General features: G+C 43.6%; 1 protein-coding gene across 7 annotated transcripts in view; it reads right to left on the bottom strand.

Annotated features, from left to right (window-relative positions):
• CCDC7 (coiled-coil domain containing 7) overlaps positions 1 to 23,462 on the bottom strand; it is a 730,660-nt gene that overhangs the window by 185,498 nt on the left and 521,700 nt on the right. For all 7 annotated transcript variants that reach the window (XR_004538163.1, XM_033931492.1, XM_033931495.1 and 4 more), the window contains 2 exons: positions 20,022 to 20,084; positions 12,804 to 12,866 (listed from right to left, as the gene is read on the bottom strand). Coding sequence is in view for 6 of the 7 variants with exons in the window: in XM_033931492.1 (XP_033787383.1) it covers positions 12,804 to 12,866; positions 20,022 to 20,084 (126 nt within the window). In the remaining variant the exon portion in view is untranslated. The remainder of the gene's footprint in view (positions 1 to 12,803; positions 12,867 to 20,021; positions 20,085 to 23,462) is intronic.

Genomic DNA, 23,462 nt, shown 5'->3' with positions numbered 1-23,462 from the left:
ATCTCTGAGAAGAGTAAAATATAAAAGGATTCACTGCAACTCATTTACCTCCCCTTTTGCATAGCTGTGCAAGGTTTTTAGCGCCAGCACTCTGAATGCTCTGTGCTGCTCCAACATTCATAGGAACTTTATGATCGTCGGAGCAGTGCAGAGCATTCAGTGCATCAGCCAGCACTAAAAACCTCTTGCGTGGTTTTGTGAAAGGGGGGGAGAGAAGGTGAACTATCAATTTACAAAAATGTGGAACCCACTACCCACTAAGATTTACTCTTCCATCATGTATGCTCTGTTTCGCAAATACCTGAAAACATGGCTCTTCCAAAAATCCTGCCTAGGAGTCTAACTTGACCCAAATTCTGAACGGTACGCTTATGATCATGAAACAAATACACTACCATGAACACAAAGCACCAGGAGTCTACACTAGGAATACAAATGGACTATTTTTTACTGCACAAGATATTTATGTTTGTGTTCCAATAATTGCTATTGTAATGTCTGAAATGCATCAATTGTTATTATAACCCGCCTCGATCTCCACTCCAGAGGATTTGATAGAGTATAAGACCACAAACAACATAACATGTTCCTGGAAACAACAAAAAAATGTCACAGATTTAAAAAGACATATTATCAAAACTCAATATATAATTAATGACTCCTGCAGAAGATTACAATCAATTTTTAAAAATGTGGAGAAAGAGACCTCAGAAAAATGACCCCATAGCATATAGCACATTAAATTGTGCAAACAGGGGCTCTAACAGACATTTGTCTAAAAAAAAAAAAAAAAAGTCCACCAACCACATAATTTCAGAGCTTTCACTCAATAAAGATTGGTTGCTTGGTTGTTTGTGTAACTTTTTCTACATTTTTCACATTACCCTGGGACTTGATTCAGTTCTGATGGACTTTGCACTTGTTTTTGGTGTGCTGATTATTTCATCTAAGAAGTGGTTTCCCTTTGGGCTGCAGGAGTGCTTCTTCTGTTATTTCAGTGTCACTATGGATTTATTTTGAAGTCTTTATCTGAATTAAATTATATATTGAGAAGTGGAGGGTTTTTTTACCTATGAAGCTGAACTGAGATTTTTTTCTCCACTTCTCTAAGATTGTTTATTTCTCAGAGCAGGCTCTGTGAATGTGTTGAGTGGGGCTGTGCAGTGTTTTGTGTAGGGGGGGGGGTTCCCTTCCTTTTCTATATAGGGCACATTTATTTTGGTTTGAGTGATTTTCTGTGTCCTTTCCTTAGATTTAGTGAGTAATTGAAATCACCCATTATTATACTGTTGCTCAATTCTCCAGCTTTCCTAATCTCTGAAAACAGTTCTTCATCTATCTGCTCATTTTGTCCCAGGGGGAGGTAGTATAACCCTACCTTTATATTCCTTCCCTTCACACATGGAATTTCTATCCATAAGGATTCCACACTGCTATCTATGTCATGCAGAATATTTATTTCATTTGATTCAATTCCCTCTTTAACATAAAGTGCAGCCTTCCTCCCCCCCTCCATTTTGATCTACTCTATCCTTGAGATATAATTTGTACCTAGGTAATACAGTGTTCCATTGAGTGTCCTCCTTCCATCAGGTCTCTAAGATGCCTATTATATCTATTTTTTAGGTTTCTAGCATTTGTATTCAGATATATTTTATTGAGCTCAACAAAACCCACAAGCAAGAAACAAGCCAAGTACAAACAAGCTCAGTATTTTAGATAACAAAACCCAGTCCCCACAAATCACAACCCCCCAAGAAAGCCCCCCCAGCCCAACACAACCCTTCCCAAAAGAAATAACCCCCCTCAGGGTCATCCTTCCAAGTACATCTCACCCAGAGAAAAACAGACAAGGATTAGGCAAACCAGGTGGAACAAAAGGAAACAAAATACAGAGATTCAACAGTTCAGCAAGCGGCTGCGAGCCAACGGGGTCATAGTTGTCCAAAATGGTTCCCAAGTGCATTGAAAGATACGTCCTTGGAGAGAAGAAAGGTCCAACACATCCCTCCGTTCCCACATCAAGAGGGTAATCATCCGACATCGCCAAAGAGAGTAATCTGGAGCAGCATCTTCAAGCCAGTGCAGCAAAATACATTTCAGGGCCACTAAAACAGTCCATTTAAGGAAAGCAGCAGCTCCCCACACACGAGGGAAATAATGAGGAACAGCGCCAAACAATAACAAAGGGGAGCGGCGAATGGTAATTTTCCAAATGCGCTCCACAAAGACAAAAACAGCATTCCAAAAAGCTTGAACATTAGGACAAGTCCAAAACATGTGTCCCAAGCCCGCTTCTGGAGCTTGGCAGCGTAGACAGGCAGCAGTTTCACGAAGGCGGGATAAATAAGCCCTCTTTGGAGAGATATACAAACGGAAAACCAATTTATAGTGTTGTTCCCAAAAAGTGGTATATTTTCGAAAGGCAGGCAACCTACGGACAGCCTGCAAAAGCACATCATCCGGCAGAGCAACAGCAAGGTCACAAGCCCAAGCATCCCGTAATTTGGAATGGTCAAACAAGGGGGACTCATCCTTCAAATGGCGATGATGGAATTTAAGGGGGACTGGAAGTTGGGAACCAATGGTGAAAGCCGTAGATATTAGCTCGTGGCAAGAGGCAGTCAAAGAACGAGAGGGTAAAGAAGAAATGTAATGATGTAGTTGCATATAAGCAAAATAATCAGTGGGGGGGAGAGACCAAACTCCTCTTGCAACTGTACAAAAGGCTTAATTTTGCCATCATCATCAACCAAGTGAAATACATAATGAATTCCTCTTGTTTCCCACTGAGCGAAGCTCGGCCCATCTATCCCAGGAAGGAGCTATTAAAGCGGATAGGCAGAAAGGGAGTTACAGAAACAGAAAGAGCATGGAATTTACAGACCCAGCGCCAAACCTTCCGCAAGGGACGGTGGAGCACCTGCATAGAGAGAGATTCAGGCACAAGAGAAGGAAGAGAATGAAAATAGGCACTAAAGTGAGTAGAGCGAAAACAGAAGAGTTCCAAAGAAGTGTTAGTGAACGCTGAAGTACCCCTGAAAAGATCATTAATGTGGCGCATGCCACAACCAACAGTCAAATAACGAAGGTTCAATAAACCCAACCCACCCCTATACCATGGAGCCGCGGCCCTCTTATAAGGCAGACGAGGCCGCTTCCCAGACCAAAGAAATCTCTGAACCAAGCGTTCCAGTCATCTCTCATCTCGAGAAGTCAAATAAAGAGGAAGGACCTAAAAGACATATAGCCAACAGGGACAATAAGCACGTTGTAAAGATGCACCCGACCTAAGAGCGAAAAAGGAAGGGTTCCCCAGAACTGTAATTTATTCTGAAGGACCTGGAACAACGGTTTCATGTTCAAGCGATACAGATTAGACAAGTCCTGAGGAATAAAAAACCCCAAGTATTTCAAGGTAGAATCTGCCCAACGAAGAGGAAAGGCACCCTTCCACTGGGAACGCAGCTCCGGTGGGAAAGGTAAGGCCAAGGACTTATCCAGATTAAGAGACCAGAATAAAAGCCACATTCGGAAATGAGATCTAATGCCATCGGTAAAGAATCTTCAGGCCTAGTAAGAATCAAAAACATATCATCCGCAAATGCAAATGTCTTCAACTCAATCCCATCAACGCGAAGGCCCTGCACTTCCGCAAACCCCTGAAGAGTACACAGCAAAGGTTCTAATGAAAGAAGAAACAGCAAGGGGGAAAGGGGGCAGCCCTGCCGGGTGCCACGAAGAATGGAGAAAGAATCCGTGCAGGTCCCATTGACTAGCAGCAAAGTCCGGGGGTTAGAGCGTATAGCATCAAGGTTGAAACCCCCCAACCCAACTTGTTCTAGGGTACGAAACAAAAAAGACCAATGGACACTATCAAACGCCTTGGAAGCATCAAGACTGACAAACAGAGCCGGAATCTGATGAGAATGACAATGGGCCAGTGCAAAGAGAACCTTACGGACATTACAGACTGATTGACACCCCCGGACAAACCCGACTTGATCCTTGTGGATAAGCTCAGGAAGATGCGGAACAAGACGATCAGCCAACATACATGCAAAAAGCTTGAGATCCACGTTGATCAAAGAGATGGGGCGATAGGATCCCGGAGAGTCAACCTCCTTGCCAGGCTTCAACAATAAAGAGATAAGGGCCTCATTAGCATAACGCGGAAAAGAGCCCTGAGCGATAGCAGCATTAAAGTAAGCCAGTAAAGGGCCACAAAGATTAGAAGAGGGAAGTCGGTAAAAGTCTCCCGAAAAACCATCTGGACCTTGGGCTCTATCAGAGTGGAGAGCTTTAATAGCAGATTCTAATTCAGCCGCCCGAAAGGGGCTATTAAGAGAAGATGGCCCATCGGGCCTAATTGCCTGAACAGTGTCCATGACTAATTTTGTAACTGCCTCTAATCCTCTAATTCTATCCCTATTACCTACCTCTACTCCTATCTGTACCCCTCAATCCCTTTGTCCTCCAGGTATCTGTCCAGACCCTCTTTGAAGCCCTGTAGTGTGCTTCTGCTTATCACATCCTCCGGTAGCGCGTTCCATGTATCCACCACCCTCTGAGTGAAAAAGAACTTCCTGGCGTTTGTTCTAAACCTTTCCCCTTTCAATTTCTCCGAGTGCCCCCTTGTGCTTGTGGTTCCCCGTAATTTGAAAAATCTGTCCCTGTCCACTCTTTCTAGCCCTTCATGATCTTGAAGGTTTCTATCATGTCTCCTCTAAGTCTCCGCTTTTCCAGGGAGAAAAGCCCCAACTTCTTCAGTCTATCAGTATAAGAGAGGTCTTCCATACCCTTTATTAGCTTAGTTGCTCTTCTCTGGACTCTCTCAAGTACCGCCATGTCCTTCTTGAGGTACGGCGACCAGTACTGGACACAGTACTCCAGGTGCGGGCGCACCATTGCACGATACAGTGGCAGGATTACTTCCTTCGTCCTGGTCGTGATACCCTTCTTAATGATGCCCAACATTCTGTTTTCCTTCCTTGAGGCTGTGGCGCACTGTGCTGACGCCTTCAATGATGTGTCTACCATCACTCCCAGGTCTCTTTCAAGGTTACGCTTGTTGCGAGCACTCAGAAAAGAAATATGTCCCCGAATCACTGTCTTACCTGCCTCCCAAAACAGAATAGGATCATCCAAGTGGGGAGCATTGTTGGTAGAGTAGTCTTCCCATTGGGCCTGCAAAAAGGTTTGAAATTCTTTGTCTTTAGCAAGATAGGCGGGAAATCGCCAAGACAGGGTCCGAAGATACTCGGAATCCAGAGAAAGATCTACCCAAATCGGAGTATGGTCCGAAATACTCAGGGGGCCGAGCTCTGCCGACTGGACAAAGGGGAACAACGTTGAGGACAGAAAAATATGGTCTATCCGGGACCAGGTCCCATGAGCCCGAGAAAGATGCATATAATCACGAACTTCAGGATGTAAATGATGCCAAGGGTCTACCACAGAAAGAGTATCACAAAAGTCAGAAAGAAGGCGACCCTTAGCCCCCAAAGAGGCAACAGAGGTACCGGACTTATCTAAGTCCGGACACGGTACCAAATTAAAGTCACCCAAGAGGAGAAGCGGATCCCCAGAAAAACGAGAGCAAAGCTGAAGCAATCGTTGCAGAAAAGCTGATTCCCCCGAGTTAGGGCCATAAGCCACAAGCAAGAGATAAGATCGAACACCCAAAGTGAGGCGCAAAAACAAAGATCTCCCATTAATAGCCTTATCAAGAACCTGCATCCCAAGAGGTGAAGATTTGCAGACCAACACTGCAACCCCACCATGGCGGCCCTGAGAGAAAGCATAATAGACCTCACCCACCCAGGAGCGGGCCAATTTAAGATGTTCTGCATCGTTCAGGCGGGTTTCCTGTAAACAAGCTATATCCGAGCGATAACGCTGCAAAGCAGCCAATATTTTGGACCGCTTTATCGGTGACGTAATGCCCCCAACATTCCAAGAGGTAAGTCTAAAAGGGGTACTCAGGTCAGAAAGTCAGGATAGAAGCAGCGCAGAAAAGATAGCAGAAAAGGATGTAGACTACCCCAGGGGCCCAGCCATCCTCCAGAGCAGTGATCCCACATCAACAGCAAAACCTGGTAGAGAAAACATGAGTAATGCGAATTCAAAATAAACAAAATATACATACTGAAGGAGGACCCCCCACCCCCACCAACCCAACCCAACCCTCCCCACCCCAAACCCCACTCTCTCCCACCCATCCCAAACCCCCCAGAAACCCCAATAACCCAACCACAAACACATACCCCAGTCTACAAACGTGGCGTGGGAAGGAAGCCACACAAAGATGTAGACAGGGCCTCCAGTCCCCCCCACCCCAAGGATCAGAGCAGATCAGAAACCCCACTCACACATACACAGCAACCCAGTCACGCACCCACCACCCCTTGTCCTCCCCCACTCGGACACCCAGTACAAGAGGGTAGACCAAAGCGCAAGGGCCCAAGCGTGCCTCCATGGATTATCAATCAAAATAGGCCAGCCAGAAGTGAAAACCAGAGCCCTCACTCTCCCTCCCCTCAAGTTCACTCACTCCCAAGGACCAAATAAGCTATCCCAGCCCAAGACTGACAATGCAAACCCAAATGAGACGCAAAATCCCACTCACACAAAGAAACAGGACTCCCTCAAGAAAGCCATTCCCCAGTCAAACCAAGTCAAATGGGCAACCTCCAACCGCAATCAAACCCCCCAAATAAACTATTAACACCCTGAACAATAGCTACTGTCCTCCAGGGGTCGGGTCCTCTCAGTATGGCAGCGTAAGATGCCCTGGACCAGTGGACAGTGCAAGAGGGCGTCCCAGTCACCACCCAAGTACTTCACAGCCAGAATTAGGCAGAAGAGGTTAGGTCGTGCAAGCATGTTACAACCACCCAGCTGTCAGCTAAGCACCAGGAATCCGAAAAAACTCCTGCCTGGGAGCCAAAGGGGCAAATGCAGGTAGAGACATTGGATAGACCCCCATGCAGAGAGGGGCCAATAAACAGTGTCAATAAAGAGACCTGTCAAGCAAGAGATAACAACGACAGGCAGGTCCCGGGCAGCACAGCAGGAGAAGAAAACCCAATGCACAGGTGGTCACAAACACCAACAAGTTGATAGGGACCACCACTGCACGCCCAACAGCATCAGGGGGCCAAGGAGGGCCCAGACTCCCCCTGCAGGGCATCCAAATAGACCTGGGCATCCTCCGCCGATGTGTAACTCTTCCACCCCGTAGGTGTCCAAATCCTCAGCAGCACAGAGTAGAGCACAGCTGGAAACGTTGTTTGCGATCGAAGAGCGCTGAGCATACCCTGGAGAAATGACGCCTGTGTTCCTGGAGCGCTGGTGAATAATCCTGAAACAGGCGAACTGGGTTGCCATCATAGGTGAGGGTGTTTCGCTTCTAGCGGTAGTGTTTCATCAATTCCTGCTTATGCGCTGAATTATGCACCTTAAAAATGGTGACTCGGGCCCTGGTGTGATCATCCGCCCGTCTCCCAAGGCGATGAGCCCGGTCCAACCGCAAAGGCCCCATATCGGCAGGAAGTGGTAATTCAGCATGGAGCCAGGTCTCCAGTGTGGCAAGCAGATGAGATTCAGGTACTGTTTCCGGTAGGCCAATCAATCTTAAATTGTCCCATCTTAAGCGATTCTCGAGATCCTTAATTTTGTCTGCTTGCCGTTGCAGTTGTTCTTTCAGAGATAGCAGGTCTGTCGCCGAGGCTTTACGGGCCTCCTCAACATGTGCCACTCGGGTCTCTAACTCACCCGTTCACCGAGTCATTTCGGATAATAAGGATTCCAACGAAGTTAGTTGGCCTGAGAGTTGGTCAAAGCGTGCATCCAGCACTCCAACAACCGAGGCGGACAGCACCGCAATGTGAGCTGCCGAAAGCGGGAGCTCAGAGCACGACTCCGCCGCCATCTTGGAGTCAGGCCGCGTCGATCTCGCCTCCCGATCCTTGTTACCGCGGGTCACTTTACCACTCATAGCTGGGCTGCCGGGTTGCACGAAGCGATCCATCAACCGCACAAAGAGTTTTGAAGGTACTAATGTAAAAATACACGGTGGGTGAGGCGCAGGAGGACCCGAGGCCCCGGAGCTCAAGCAAGGCACGTCCTGCTCGGCTCAACTTACCACGTGACTCGGTTGCTAGCATTTGTATACAGACACTTCAAATTGTGGTTTTTTCTTGTAACTACAGGCTGCTGAGAAGACAGAGAAAATTTGAGACTTTCACTCTGCCTTCCTGGCTTTCTTTTGCTATTATTGAAACCTCTCAACTGGGACCCCTAAATATAGAGTGACTTGCCCAGGGTCCCAAGGAGCAGCACAGGATTTGAACCCCCATCCTCAGGGTGATGGGGCTGTAGCTTTAACCACTATGCCACTCCTCCCTTGAGAAATGGAAGTTTAAAAAAAGACCAAATAGCATATATGTGCCACAGAAGCAGAATAGAAAGCACAGGAAAATCGTGTTTATGACCACCATATGAACATAAAGGAAAAAGCGCCAGTCTTTTTAAAATCGCTTTTGTGACACGAATGCCTTATAGCTATAGACACATATGACGTGCTACAATAAGGCATGCTTATCATTGACACTCATGTGTCAAATAAAGCAGGGAAGATCTCCACAACTTCAGACATGAAAAGGCAAACAGTGGAGATGTACCAAGATCCAAGGGTGCAACTTTATTTCAAAACTTTATAAGTGCAATGGCTCGACACATATGTGTTTTGGCCTATCCAGCCTGCCTCAGGAGCCTTATCAGTAACCTTCATCACTATGTAATGTAGCACATATAAAAATCACTTATAATGAATTTTGTCACTGTGCAAGACAGCGTATGTCGTGACTGCACAAGGCAACATATACAATGACTGAGCCACTTTGAAAACACTCCTAGATGTGGTTTCAATGAGTGTCATAAAAATTCAAAGACTGTCTTGCACAGCGACAAGAATTCATTATATGTAATTTTGATGTGTGTTACATTACATAGTGGTGGAGGTTACTGACAAGGCGCCCGAGGCAAGCCGGATAGGCCAAAACACATGTGTGTCGAGCTGGCCTTAGTTCTTTAATTTACATTCTTCGATTTCTAATTAGAGATCCTCTATTTTTATCCCACACTTTTTTGAATTCCATCACCGTTTTCCTCTCCACCACTTCTCTCGGGAGGGCATTTCAGGCATCTATCACCCTCTCCGTGTAAAAGAATTTCCTAACATTGCTCCTAAGTCATCCTCCCTGTAACCTCAAATTATGCCCTCTAGTTTTACCATTTTTCTTCTCTGAAAAAGATTTGGTTCTATATTAATGCCTTTCAAGTATTTAAACATCTGTATCATATCTCCTCTGTCCCTCCTTTCCTCCAGAGTATACATATTTAGGCTCTCTGGTATGCTGATCTCCTCTCATGGTTTTCAATATCACCTCTATGCTGATGACTCCCAAATCTACCTCTCCACGGGAGTTCAGGCTCGAATTTCAGCCAACCTTTCCGACATTGCTGTTTGGATATCTCACTGCCATCTCAAACTGAATATGGCCAAAACTGAACTCCTTATCTTTTCGCTTAAACTCGCCTCCCCCCTCCCGCCATTCTCTATTTCAGTGAATAACACTATCCTCCTCCCTGTCTCGTCGGCTCACAACCTTGGGGTGATCTATGACTCCTCTCTCTCCTTCTCTGCTCAGATCCAACAGACTGCCAAATCCTGTCGTTTGCTCCTCTATACATAAGAACATAAGAATTGCCATCTCTGGATCAGACCCTGGGTCCATCAAGTCCAGTGATCTGCACACGCGGAGGCCCCGCCAGGTGTACCCTGGCATAGTTTTAGTCCCCAATAATATTAACAATAATATTAGTCCCCAATATAATATTACCAAAATCCGTCCTCTTCTCTCTGAACACACAACCAAAACCCTTGTCCATGCTCTCATCACCTCGCGCTTAGACTATTGCAATGTACTTCTCTCGGGCCTCCCGCGTGCCCACCTCTTGCCTCTTCAATCCGTTCAAAATGCTGCTGCATGATTTGTATTCAGTGAGAGCCGCTATTCTCACATTACCCCTCTCCTCAAGTCGCTTCATTGGCTCCCTGTCCGTATCCAAATACAGTTTAAACTCCTCTTGCTGACTTACAAGTGCATTTGCTCTGAAGCCCCCCCCATCTCTCTTCACTTATCTCTCCCCATGCTCCTCCCCGTGATCTCCATTCATCGGTCAAGCCCCTCTTATCTTCCACTGCCAACTCCAGACTCCATCCTTTCTTTCTTTCAGTGCCGTATGCCTGGAATAGGCTACCTGAATCAATACATCGTGCTCCCTCCTTAGCAGTGTTCAAATCCAAGCTAAAAGCCCACTTTTGTGAATCTGTTTTCAACTCCTAACTCCCACTCACTGCTGTCAGATACCTATACCTACTGTATCATTTCCTCTACCATAATCTCCCCAACTCCAAAATGTCCTGTCCAAATTAGATTGTAAGCTCTTCTGAGCAGGGACTGTCTATTGTATGTTAAAATGTACAGCGCTGCGTACGCCTTTCAGCGCTTTAGAAATTATTATTATTAGTAGTAATAGTCTTCCAATCTCTTCTCATACGTCTCTTGGCGCAATCCTGATATTATTTTCGTTGCCTTCCTCTGGACCGCTTCAAGTCTTTTTACATCCTTCGGCAGATATGGCCTCCAAAACTGAACACAATACTCCAAGGGCGGCCTCACCAATGACCTATACAGGGGCATCAATACCTCCCTTCTTCTGCTGGTTACTACTCTTTCTATACAGCCTAGAATCCTTCTGGCTACAGCCACTGCTTATCACACTATTTAGATTCCTTTAGATCCTCAGAAACAATCACCCCAAGGTCTCTCTCTCCATCTGTGCTTATCAGCCTCTCACTGCCCAGCACATACAGTTCCCTTGGATATCTACCCCCAGATGCATCACATTGAATTTTAGTTGCCAGATGCTAGACAATTCTTCTAACTTTTGCAGATTCTTTTTCATGTTTTCCACTCCCTCTGATGTGTCCACTCTGTTACAAATCTTGGTATCATCTACAAAAAGGTTAACCTTACCTTCTAACCCTTTAACAATGACACTCACAAAAATATTGAAATATATGAAATCATCAGGGAATAAGAGTGCAATATCACATCTTGTTTTTTGTTTAGTGGAGGGCACTAGCATTTGTTCAGATAGATACTTTCAGAGGTGGCCTCTGCCTTGAGAAACTCTCTGCCATCTTGAGTGCTCCATTCTATCATGATTATTTTGAGAAGAGTTTTATTGATGTTGTGTGCTCCATCATAGAAAGTAGTATCTCCTGTGCTTCATCTGAGGAGCAACTTGATGCAATTTGCCCTCTTTATAAAGCACTAGGGCAAATGGATGTTGCCACCTGTAGCAAAACCCAGCATCATGCAAATGCTGAGTCAAAGATTGAAATTCATTTCTGCACCTGAGTGTAGTAGATGACTAATCTTGATATATATCAATTTTATATGCATGCCATTCAAATGTTGTTTGGGTTCTTGCCTTGGCCAAAATTGCTTCTTTTATCTTATAGTCCCTAAAACATATTCAGTCTCGAAGTGTCCATGCACGATGAGCTCTTTTTAAGCAAATTGTTGTCGGGTCCATTGAAATGGATCCATCCATAATCATGGCACTGGTGATTTGCTGCACTATGTTTTCACAATCCATATACTCAAGGGCTTTCAGGACTCTTTGGAACCATTAAGTTAGAGTCTCGTATTTTCCAAATCTTTAATCTCGTCCAATAAATATTTTGTGATTTATTATCTGAAACTCCTTATCAATTCCAGCAATGGCCTCAATATATTCTTCTAGGCCTAATTCAGCTTCATCAATGTGCTTGTCCAGCTCAGCAATCTCTCCACACAAGTCCATATCAAGAACCGCAAGTTCAGATCGCATCACTTTAAGATCTTTTATTTCGTGTAGCCAGGTACAGACATCCTTCAGGAGATTATCACACAGAATTGGTTGCGAAATAGATAAAGTTTGCTCAGAAGTGGAGGCTGGTGCATTGCTGATTTTATCCCTATGACATCATCCGGACCAAAGCAGAGCGCTGTCGCTTATTGTTGAAATGCAAAGTCTTGCAGATTAGCTGCTCAAGTGCAAAAGATACTTATCTTGGCATCTCAGCCTTTAGCAAAGAAATTTTTTGAGTCGAAGTCCTGTTATTTTATGTCCAGGATAGAAGAAAGGGCCACAGACTATCTTCTGATGATTTGGAGCACTTCACTCAAACTGTCATCAGGAACAGTAACATCACTTCCTCTAGCCTCAAAAGAATTTTTTAGTCTGCCACCAAAAATGAAGAGCATTTGTAGGGGTGAGGAAAATTCCTGTCACATACACAACTAAGCAGATTATAAAATTTTAGTGATTATTTTCTTATTCTCCTAGGTGTACTTATCAATCCAATTGGCATTATGTTTTTGAGGACTAGGCATCCCACTGTGGTATATCTAGAAACAATGAAATTGTCACAGATTGAAAAAGATTATTGCCTAAGTCACAAAAGTTTTTCAAGCAGTAGCATGCACATGTACCAAGCTTATATTTTTTAATTCTTAAAACATGCTAGTATAAATGAAATCTTAAATATAAGAACACTATGAATGACAGAAACTTAACTCGATTCTAACTGCCTGGTTGTAAAGATTTCTATGTGTGTCCAAGGTGTGATCTTAGATAATCAAAATCGTTATTTAAATATCAAAATTAGAAAAAAGTCAATATACCCATTGTTGCTGTTCAGTGGTTAAAACCCTCTGGTCAAGTACTTGTCCTGGCTTTCCCCCTATCTGAAATATAAAAGTAATGTCCACATTAGTGATTCATTATTTAAAATACTGAATGATTAAAATGTTCACAATGTTATTAGATATTTAACTTAAGGACCCTTTATTATTAAAAGGGTTCATTAAAAAATGATTGTTCTAGACTTAAAAAAAACAAACTTTAAGATGGGAGAATACAGTGCTGTTCAAAAGTCTTCTGATTGTGAGCCCACTAGAGGCAGAGAAAATACCATTTTGGTTTGCATTATATCAAATCCAGCAGAGGGCAAAACTGAAAGGAACTATTTTAATGACTAATACCATTGTGTAAAGGAAGTAAAGAAAAAGAAGACCACCTTTGTTCTAATTTAATTGTGATAATGTAACCGGGCTGAGTGTTTGCTAAAACAAAACACACACAACAGGGTTAAAAACAGAGTTCTTAAAACATAAGAACATAAGAAGTTGCCTCCACTGGGTCAGACCGAGGTCCATCTCGCCCAGCGGTCCGCTCTCGCGGCGGCCCATCAGGTCTGCGACCTGTGAAGTGGTTTCTGACCACTTCTATAACCTACCTCAAGTTCTATCTGTACCCCTCTATCCCTTTATCCTCCAGGAACCTATCCAAACCCTTCTTGAATCCCTGTACAGAGTTCTGGCCTATCACTTCCTCCAGAAGCGCGTTCCATGTGTCTACCACCCTCTGCGTAAAAAAGAATTTTCTAGCATTTGTTCTAAACCTGTCCCCTTTCAATTTCTCCGAGTGACCCCTAGTGGCTCCTGATAGGGTAGTATCGAGTAGCACGCATTAGGATCTGCTGCTTAGGAAGGATGTGAACTAGAGTAGTGACGTATCTTAGACGCCAAGCTCAGCGAGTAGGGTGAGGAGGAAGTCCTGGTCAATGATGTTGAATGCTGTACTGAGGTCTAGTAGCACCAGTAGGACATTGTTTCCTTTAACCATGAGTTTCCAGCAGTCATCGATGATATCAAGGAGGACAGTTTCAATGCTATGAAATTTCCAGAAACATGATTGGAAGGTAGATAGGGCTTTTTTGTTGTCAATAAAGGAGTGTAGTTGGTTGAATACTGTTTTTTTCCAGGATCATTGAAATGAAAGGTAGGTTGGAGACAGGCCTAAAGTTGCTGGGTGTGTCCAGGTCAAGTGTGGGTTTATTCAAGAGTGCTCTAATGATTGCTGATTTCCAGCTTGTAGGTACAGAGCCATTGATAAGAAGGACTGAGCATACAAAAGCATCCTTTACCTCATATAGGAGGCGTGATGGGCAGGGATCTAGGATGGAGCCAGATGGCTGAAGAGAGTCAATAATCTCAGTAAGGTCATCCAGTGAGACACTGTTGAAGTGTGTTAGATTTTTTTAGTTGTGGGTTCGGGGGTTCTGTTTGGGCAGAAGGGTACCGGTGTCAGTTGTGTGACAGCATCTAGGAAGGAACGTATATTGTCTATTTTTTCAGCGAAGTAGTCAGAGAGTGATTCAATGTCAAGGCTGGTGTTCAGGTGTTGATTGTCTCCTTGTGGTGCTAAGAATATCTTTTTGGATAATGTAAAGAGGTTCTTTGATCTGTTGGGGTTTTTTAGAAGTTGTTGGGAAAAACAGCCAAATTGTCTTCTAGGGTGCCTTTATATTTGCCTATACAGGGCAATGGAGCTTTCCAGCCGGGCATGCAAAATGCCACCTTTCTTAGATGGCAAGCACAAGGTCTACAATATCTTTTTCACCTGTTTTCGGAGGAAGGGAGTCTGGCCACATTTGACGAGCTGCAACGAACTTTTGACCTACAGGCCAATGATCTCTTCGCCTATTACTAGATCCGGCACTATGTTCAGTCCCTCCCAGTGGCTGTCCTTACTGAAGTCTGCAGGGAGGCGCTTTCGGAACTCTTCAGCCTTTCAGCCCAACAGAGGATTCCTCTACGATTTCATATTGTGGGGATCCGGGATTGCCAACCAAGTACGAATCTGGATATATTAGCGACAGCGTGGGCTTAGGACTTGCATTGCCAGTTGACTGCTGAACAGTTACAACAGGTCCCGAAGAACATTCAGAAGGTGTCACCCAATATTACTCACTGGGAAATGCAATTGAAAATTGTTCTTAGACTTTACATTCCACCGGAACGTGCAGCCCGGATGGGGATTACTGCGTCACATTCTTGCCCGAAATGCAATCAGGCTCATGCATCTTTGAGTCACATGTTTTGGGCCTGCCCCGCAATCCAACAGTTTTGGAGACATCTTGGCCTATATACCACATCACTTTGGGGAAGGCGATGGCTTCTGCAACCGAGGGCGTTATTTGGATTTTATAATATAGCCTCACCCAAACCCAGGGGAATGTCAGCATTTATCTCCAGAGCCCTTTTGATGGGAAAAAAAGCCATCCTCACCAACTGGCTCTCCCGTGATCCCCCGTCATATGCACAATGGAGATCCCTAATGATAGTGCACGCAACACTGGAGAGACGCATGGTGGGAGACTTGACTCTTGGCCCGGGTCGCAAATTTTGTCAGGTGTGGGAGCACTTCTGGCAGGACCTCACACCGCGTGCTCGCAGTAGACTTTTGAATCTTTAAGATTTTATTCCTACTCTCAGCTGTTGGACTGGCCATGGATTCTTGGGGAGGGGAGGGATGGGAGGGGAACTGATTATATTGTTGAAAATGTTATTTCCTGACTGGTACTACTGTTTGTATTTGCTTCTTACTGCTGGAATAATAAAAATCATTTAAACATAGAAGTTGTTGGGAGTAGTAGGCCTTTTTTGCATTGAGAATAGCTAGTTTGTATTCTTTGTGCAGTTTCCTCCAATTGGATTTGTTACCATTCGGCCTGGATTTGCACCATTCCCTCTCTCCTTTTCTTAGTTCTTAGGTTGTTAGTGAACCAAGGGGTAGCATTTCGTTTCTTTGACCAAGGCTAGGCCCTCGTAGAGGTTTTTTAGTTGGGTATGCCAGGTTGTGGCCGCTTCATCGACAAATTTGTGGTTTGAGTTCAGTATTCTTGCTAGGTTAGAAAGGCCCGAGGAGAGATTCTTTAGGTCGACTGAGTCGTTATACACTTTCTTCTGCAAGAGGGCAGTGGAATTGCAAGTCGCTCAACTACTTGGGGTATAAAGTTTCTGCTAAAAGGTTTTGTCCTCAGAAGAGTAAATTAGCATTGCAATAACTGAGATGGCCTGATAATCTAACTACTCCTGACAAATTGTGGATCAGTATGTAGAGATCATGTGGCCCCCTAGTCAAACTTTTGAAGAGGATGCACCTTGAGAGTAGAGCCCAGAACAAGATGCAGCAATCTGGAAATTAAAATGTATACTAGGTCGTTCTCTGTGTCTCACCTATCCCTATCTCTGCCTAGTGAATGTTTTCCTATACTTCTAGGTTTACATTTCAATCCAACTAACATTTGTTTCTATGGACTAGATATCTCACTGCAATGCTCCTGGATACAATGAAAACTATCACAGATTATAAAGGGTTATAACCTAAGTTATGCAAAATTTTATAAACATTGGGGTGCACATGAATCAAAGGTGTTTTTTTTTTTATAATTATAATATTTTTTACAGTCTACCAGTTCACATCTTGGGTATAAGAATACTTTGACAGAAACCTAACCAATATGGTATAATTCCTGTGTACATAGGGTTGCCATAAGGTTCCAGAAAAAGGAGGACAGATTGAGATATCCAGGTTTTACTTCCATTGCTTTCAAAGGAAGTAAAACCCAGATGTCTTAATCAGTCCTCCTTACTTCCATTCGAATTGACTCAAAATTCTACAGGAGCAGAAACATACTTTATAAATCCCTATGGATAGAAATTCCATGTGTAAGGAAGGAAAGGATAGTGATGGGAGTGCACTACCATCCGCCTAACCAGGATGAGCAGACAGATGCAAAAATGTTATCAGAAATTAGGGAGGATAACAAACTGGGTAACACGGTAATAATGGATGATTTCAACTACCCCAATATTGACTGGATAAATGTATCATCAGGGCATGCTAAGGAGATAAAATTCCTTGATGAAATGTCAACCAGTTTCTAATCCAGTTCATCACTTTGGGTCCTAACTTCAGCCAATCAACATTGTTCGAGAGCCTTCTATAAAGAACCGTGTCAAAGGCTTTGATGGAAACTAAATAAATTACATCTAACATATGACCTTCATTGAATTCTCTGGTCACCCAATCAAAAAATTCAATCAGATTTGTTGGTGGCACAATTTACCTTTAGTAAAACCATGTTGCCTCGGATCCTGTAAACCATTTGATTCTAGGAATTTCACTATCCTTTTTTTCAGCAACGCTTCCATTATTTTTCCAATAACCGAATTGAGGCTTACCAGTCTGTAGTTTCTCGCTTCATTTCTGCGACCACTTTTGTGAATAGGGACCACATCTGCTCTTCTCCAATCCTCAGGAATCACTCCCGTCTCCAAAGATTTGTTTAACAAATCTTTAATAGGACCCCCCCCCAGATCCTCTCTGAGCTCCCTCAATATCCTGGGATGGATTCCGTCTGGTCCCATCGCTTTGTCCACCTTCAATTTTTCAAGTTGTTCACAAACACTTTCTTTATCCTTAAATTCCCATAACAACTTCTCAACCTCCTCCCTCTGGCAATGGATAAGTGTGGCGGTAATCTGGGATTTACTCCCTTCACTCATGCCATCAACCTGGCTTCCAATGTCTTCTGATCCCTCTTCAGATAGAAAATTTACCAAGGCCTCCTGGAATATCCAGGATTTTAAAATATTAACATTTGCATTTTTCCTTTGAGGTTTTCTATTTCATAGAAGCAGGGTTCTTCTACTCACCTCAAGACTGTCCAGGGACTTCTCCACTGGGAGCTAAACTTGTGTGGGAATGAAAGAACCATCAGTAGGACTTTGTCTCTTTCCTGAAATCTCCTTCCCCTAGTGTCCTGATGATAATAATGCTTTTGCCTAGCCTGGCTACATTCAGGTTTTCTTGGGTGTATCTTGTAAGCCTGGACAATCGGCCCTTTCAGTCCCATAAGTACAAGCCTACTAGCCTGGGACTTTCCCCTTCCTCCACCCACTGTTCTTTGAGTATATCTAGGACACACCCTGAGGGTTGCCCATACAACATTTTGAAAGGGGAAAACCCTACAGAAGCCTCTACACTCTCCCAGTAGGAGTATAATACAAAGGGTAGTAACTGGTTCCAGACCTCATATTTACCATTTACCCTCCCCCTCTCCATAACATGGCCTTGAGGGTTTTATTGACCCGCTCTACCATCCTTTTAGTTTGGGGATGGTAGGTGGCCGCAGTTATATGTTTAATGCCAAAGGCCTTCCATAAGTGCCTCATGGTTCTGGACTTGAAATTGGACCCTTGATCCATAGGTTTCCTCCAAGAGATTCTTATCTCACAGAACAATTTGAGAAAATGTACAATGCAAGGGAAAAGCCCAAAGTGGGCGGCTCTATTTAGAATTACCAATATGTATAGAAACCCCCTGGGCATTTTTTCTAAGGGTCTCACAAAATTCATAGCTAATGTTCACAGCAAGCAAAGGAACTAAAGGTACCCAACTATTTATTTAGTTTTCTAGACCATTGTCCCCAAAGAGTCCAGAACGAGTTATAGGTAGGATATCTTTCCAAAACCCTCTGGCACTGGGGACAACTTTTGCAATATCTCTGTACCTCCTGATAGATCCCAGGCCAATAGAACCTCTCCAGAATTTGTGCCAGCATATTCTGTAGCCCTTTAGGGCCTGAAAAAGGGTGATCATGAGCTAGCCATATTATTGCTTCCTAAAGGCCTGGGAAACCACCAATTGTTTTTTATATACTCCTTTGCTGGAGGCCATCATTTGTCTATACAGGAGGCCTTGCTCATCTGAAAACTGGGGTCCACCTGATGACCCATGCCTCCCTACCTGCTCAAAAGCCCTCTTTAAGGCAGGATACCACCACTGCTCCTGGGAAAAGTATGGAAACCTGGTCCTCACATAGTCTGCGACCTGCCTTGGCCTGACCCAGGGACTGGGCTCTGTTCCTCCATTCTCCCTTCTGAATTTATCTCGCCTTACACCCCCTTCCTGGTGGTTTAAAATCTCATTTTGAAAGGGAAAAATCTGCCCCAGGGGTTCCTCATTAAGGTCTTCCACTTCCTTTCTCTGAGCCTGAGACCTGGTAGCTACCCAGCATTACAAACCCCATAGGTTCTGTGAGAAGTAGGCCAATTCCCTCCCAAAAACTATCTTGAATGGTAAGCTTGGCAAAATGGCTACCTCCAGCTGTTCCTCTATCTTCCAATATAAATGGTAGCTGCTCCATGGATGCACTTAATTCTCACCATCCCTCTAAACTGGGTCCCCCACATCCATCAATTTCCCACTCACTTGATTCTACACCCTTTAGAACAACATAGACTGATCTGCCCCAGTGGTTGAGGGGTGTCAGGGGTTCGGGGGGGGGGGGGGGTGCCAGCAGCAGGAGGGAGTAGGCATCCTTCCTACCTATCGCAGTTGGGGGTGGGGTGTTTTGGGTGTCAGGCAGGAGCGAGTGAGCATCCCTCCTGCTGATTTGGAGGTCCTGTGTCCACTGCAGCTGGATCAGTTAACTGCAGCAGAGGAATTCCTACCCAATCAGCTGAGTCGGCAGGACTCTTCATGGAGCCTTGCCGGCTCAGCTGATCGGAGATAAATTCCCCTGCCATAAACAGCTTATGGCTGCTGCAGTCTAGCAACAAAGATAGGCAGCTGAAATGTAGGCCAGGGTTTTCCAGGCTATGGTTTGGGAAACATCCCCTTCCCTCTGGGCTCTATGTCAGGTCTTCCTTCCTATTCCCCAAGGACTTCCAACTAAACCCACAGGGACCAGGCCTTCTCTTGCCACACCCCTCCCCCCCAAAACACACTTTTGCCCTGAGCTTTGAACTGCCTCTTCCTCACAGAATAAAATTACTGAACACAAAGACAGACATAGATTCAGCCAAGGGACATTTTGCCTCACCAATTTGCTTCATATTTTTGAAAACATGAATAAACATGTGGATAAAGGTGAGCCGGTTGATGTAGTATATCTAGGTTGTAAAGATTTCTATGCACGATCAAGGAGTGATCTCAAATAAACAGAAACTTCATTCATTCCAGTTTCAAAACTAAAAAAGTCAACATACCATTTGTTGTTGCTCAGTTGTTAAAAGCCTCTGGTCAGGTACTTGTCCCGGTATTCCCCGCATCTGAAATATAAAAGTAATATCTATATTAGGGATTCATTATTTTTTTTAAAAATAGCTGGATAGTTAAAATGTTTTCTCAATATTATATACTAGAGTTATTGATATATTTAAGAACCTTGCATTATGTTGATCTTCTGTGTCTTTAACATGGAAGGGAACGTTGAATGTAGCGATGGACAGCCAGAAAAATTTTTGTTTCATGTTTTTTTCCCATGCCACTTCCAGGAATGTCCATTTTGTTCTTTTTTCTAGGCATTTGTTCATTATAGGAGCTGTATCATGGAGAATGCACACTGTTTTCAAAGAAAGAGTATGTGTGGAAATAGTGCATACTCTTTAGAAAGTGTCCCCCTTTTCAAAGAGTGTGAACTATATCAACAAATGAAAAAATGAAAAATGCTGTTTTTCTACTCATTTTCATTTGTTAACAATATGCAACGACATTGGATATGTCATTGACGTTTTGCAATGACATGGGACACAACAGCCCATCCCTATTGGATTGTATTAAAATTGTCATAACTCCATTAAAAAATCAAATTTTTTAATATGTTCCTCTTGTTTTCTACAGTCCCTCTATACGACAAAAGCAGTCTAAAGTGTTTTCTTTTTAAAGATGCCTTTAGCTGACCACATGATACCATTATTTTTTAATAGTGTTCGAAAGGTTACATTTATCTATTGGGACAAACCTCATGTTATATATCTCCTCACATTACTCTGAAGAAATTTATGTTAACTAAAAAAAATGGATGAGAAGATTATTTCCAAAAGGTGCTACATGCAATGTCATTCCCTGTATTGATTATTTTATTCAATTCTGGTCACCTTATCTCAGAAAAGATATAGTGAAACTAGAAAAGGTTCAAATAAGAGCAACCAAGATGATAAAGAGGATGGAACTCCTCTCATATGAGGAAAGACTAAAGAGGTTAGAGCTCTTCAGCTTGGAAAAGAGATAGATGAGGGGAGATCAGACTGAAATCAACAAAATCCTGAGTGGTGTAGAATGGTATAAGTGGATTGATTTTTTTACCAGATCTATCCAAAAGCTCAAATTATCTTTCCCCTCTCTAAAAGGCGTTACCTACATTGGAAAATTTGTGAAATCTCTTCACTTCAAAACTATAGAGCTTTGGAATAATTTCCCTGCCCAGCTGTGCAACCTGGGCTCTTTCCAACTATTCCAAAGACACCTGAAAACTTAGCTATTTTCAAAAAAGTAAATTTCCGCCCCCCCCCCAACTGTCTAAGAAAATCTTTAGAAAGGACATATCGTGGTCAAAACCTATCCATATTTGCTCTAAAGTAGACAGAAGCAGTAATTCGGTAGAGTGCTTATTGTGGAAACTGAACTGATAATCATCCAAAGACTGTAGCTTTCTCAGAACTACTGCCTATTTATGGAAAGGGAGAGGAAAGTTAATAACACAGAGGACTTCAACAGGTGGCTCAAAGAGATTACCATTGAAAAATAGCTGGAAAGCAATGACCACAAACGCAACAAAGTTCATGATCTGCAAGCCCTGATATTAGAGGCAAACCTGGCTATTGCGATTACAGAGATATGGTTCATTGAATCCCATGGATGGGATGCAAATGTACAAATAATCTTTTTAGGAAGGAAAGAAATGTTCAAAAAGGTGGAGATGTAGCTCTTTACGCAAAGATTGATATCCAACCGATTGAAATGCAAGGGACTTGGGGAGAGGATGGAACTTCTATCTATGTGGGTGTAATCAACAGACCTCCGACTCAATCGCAGCAAATTGATAAAGATCTGATTGCAGATATCCAAAAGTTTGGAAAGAAAGAGGAGGTGCTGCTGTTGGGAAATTTTAACCTACCGGATGCGAACTTGAAAGTTCCATCTGCGGACTTGGGAAGAAGTAGGGAGATTGTTGATGCCTTTCAAGAGGCTCTGCTCAGAAAAATGGCGACAGAACCCACGAGGGAAAAAGTAATATTGGATTTGGTCCTCACGAATGTGGAGAGTATCTGTAATGTTTGAGTGGGTGTCCACCTGGGAAGTAGCAATCATGAAACGGTTTGGTTTGATATAACAGCTAAAGTGGAGAGTGGCCGCACAAAACTTAAAGTCCTACATTTCAAATGTACGAACTTTAATAAAATCGGAGAATACCTGATGAAAGAGCTGGTAGGATGGAAGGACATAAGAGAAGTGGAAAAACAGGTGTAAGCTGAAAGAAGCAATAAAATTGACTACGAACTTTTATGTGAAGAAAATAAATAAAGATGAGAAAAAGGAAACCGATATGGTTCTCCAAACTAGTGGCGGAGAAAATAAAGACAAAAGAGTTGGCGTTTTTAAATATAAAAAAACCTAAGAAGAGGAGTATAGAAAGGACTACCAGGTGAAACTGAAAGAAGCCGAGAGAGAGATATGTCTGGCAAAAATGCAGGCGGAAGAGCAAATGACTAAAAATGTAAAAGAACATAAGAATTGCCGCTGCTGGGTCAGAACAGTGGTCCATCGTGCCCAGCAGTCTGCTTACGTGGTGGCCCCCAGCTCAAAGACCAGTGCTTTAAATGAGTCCAGCCTCTCCTGCGCACGTTCCAGTTTAGCAGGAACTTGTCCAACTTTGTCTTGAATCCCTGGAGGGTGTTTTCCGCTATAACAGACTCCGGAAGAGCGTTCCAGTTTTCTACAACTCTCTGGGTGAAGAACTTCCTTATGTTTGTACGGAATCTATCCCTTTTCAACTTTAGAGAGTGCCCTCTTGTTCTCCTTACAATCTATCTTTATCTGCTAAGTCTATTCTCTTCAGTACCTTGAATGTTTCGATCATGTCACCTCTCAGTCTCTTCTTTTCAAGGAGGCCTTGTTCATCTGAAAACTGGGGTCCACCTGATGACCCATGCATCCCTACCTGCTCAAAAGCCCTCTTTAAGGCAGGATACCACCACTGTTCCTGGGAAAAGTAAGGAAACCTAGTCCTCACTTAGTCTGCGACCCAGGGCATCTCCTCTCCTGCCTTGGCCTGACCCAGGGACTGGGCTCTGTCCCTCCATGCTCCCTTCTGAATTTATCTCGCCTTACACCCGCTTCCTGGTGGCTTAAAATCTCATTTTCAAAGGGAAATATCTGCCCCAGGTGTTCCTCATTAAGGTCTTCCACTTCCTTTCTCTGAGCCTGAGACCTGGTAGCTACCCTGCATTGCAAGCCCCATAGGTTCTGGGAGAAATAGGCAAATTCCCTCCCAAAAACTATCTTGAATGGTAAGCTTGGCAAAATGGCTACCTCCAGCTGTTCCTCTATCTTCCAATATAAATGGTAGCTGCTCCATGGATGCACTTAATTCTCACTGTCCCTCTATACTGGGTCCCCACATCCATCAATTTCCTACTCACTTGATT

Source organism: Geotrypetes seraphini, chromosome 2 (genome assembly GCF_902459505.1).
Source record: "Geotrypetes seraphini chromosome 2, aGeoSer1.1, whole genome shotgun sequence".
Classification (NCBI taxonomy): Eukaryota; Metazoa; Chordata; class Amphibia; order Gymnophiona; family Dermophiidae; genus Geotrypetes; species Geotrypetes seraphini.
The sequence above is the reverse complement of the archived record's forward strand: the minus strand, read 5'-3'. Positions and strand labels throughout refer to the sequence as shown.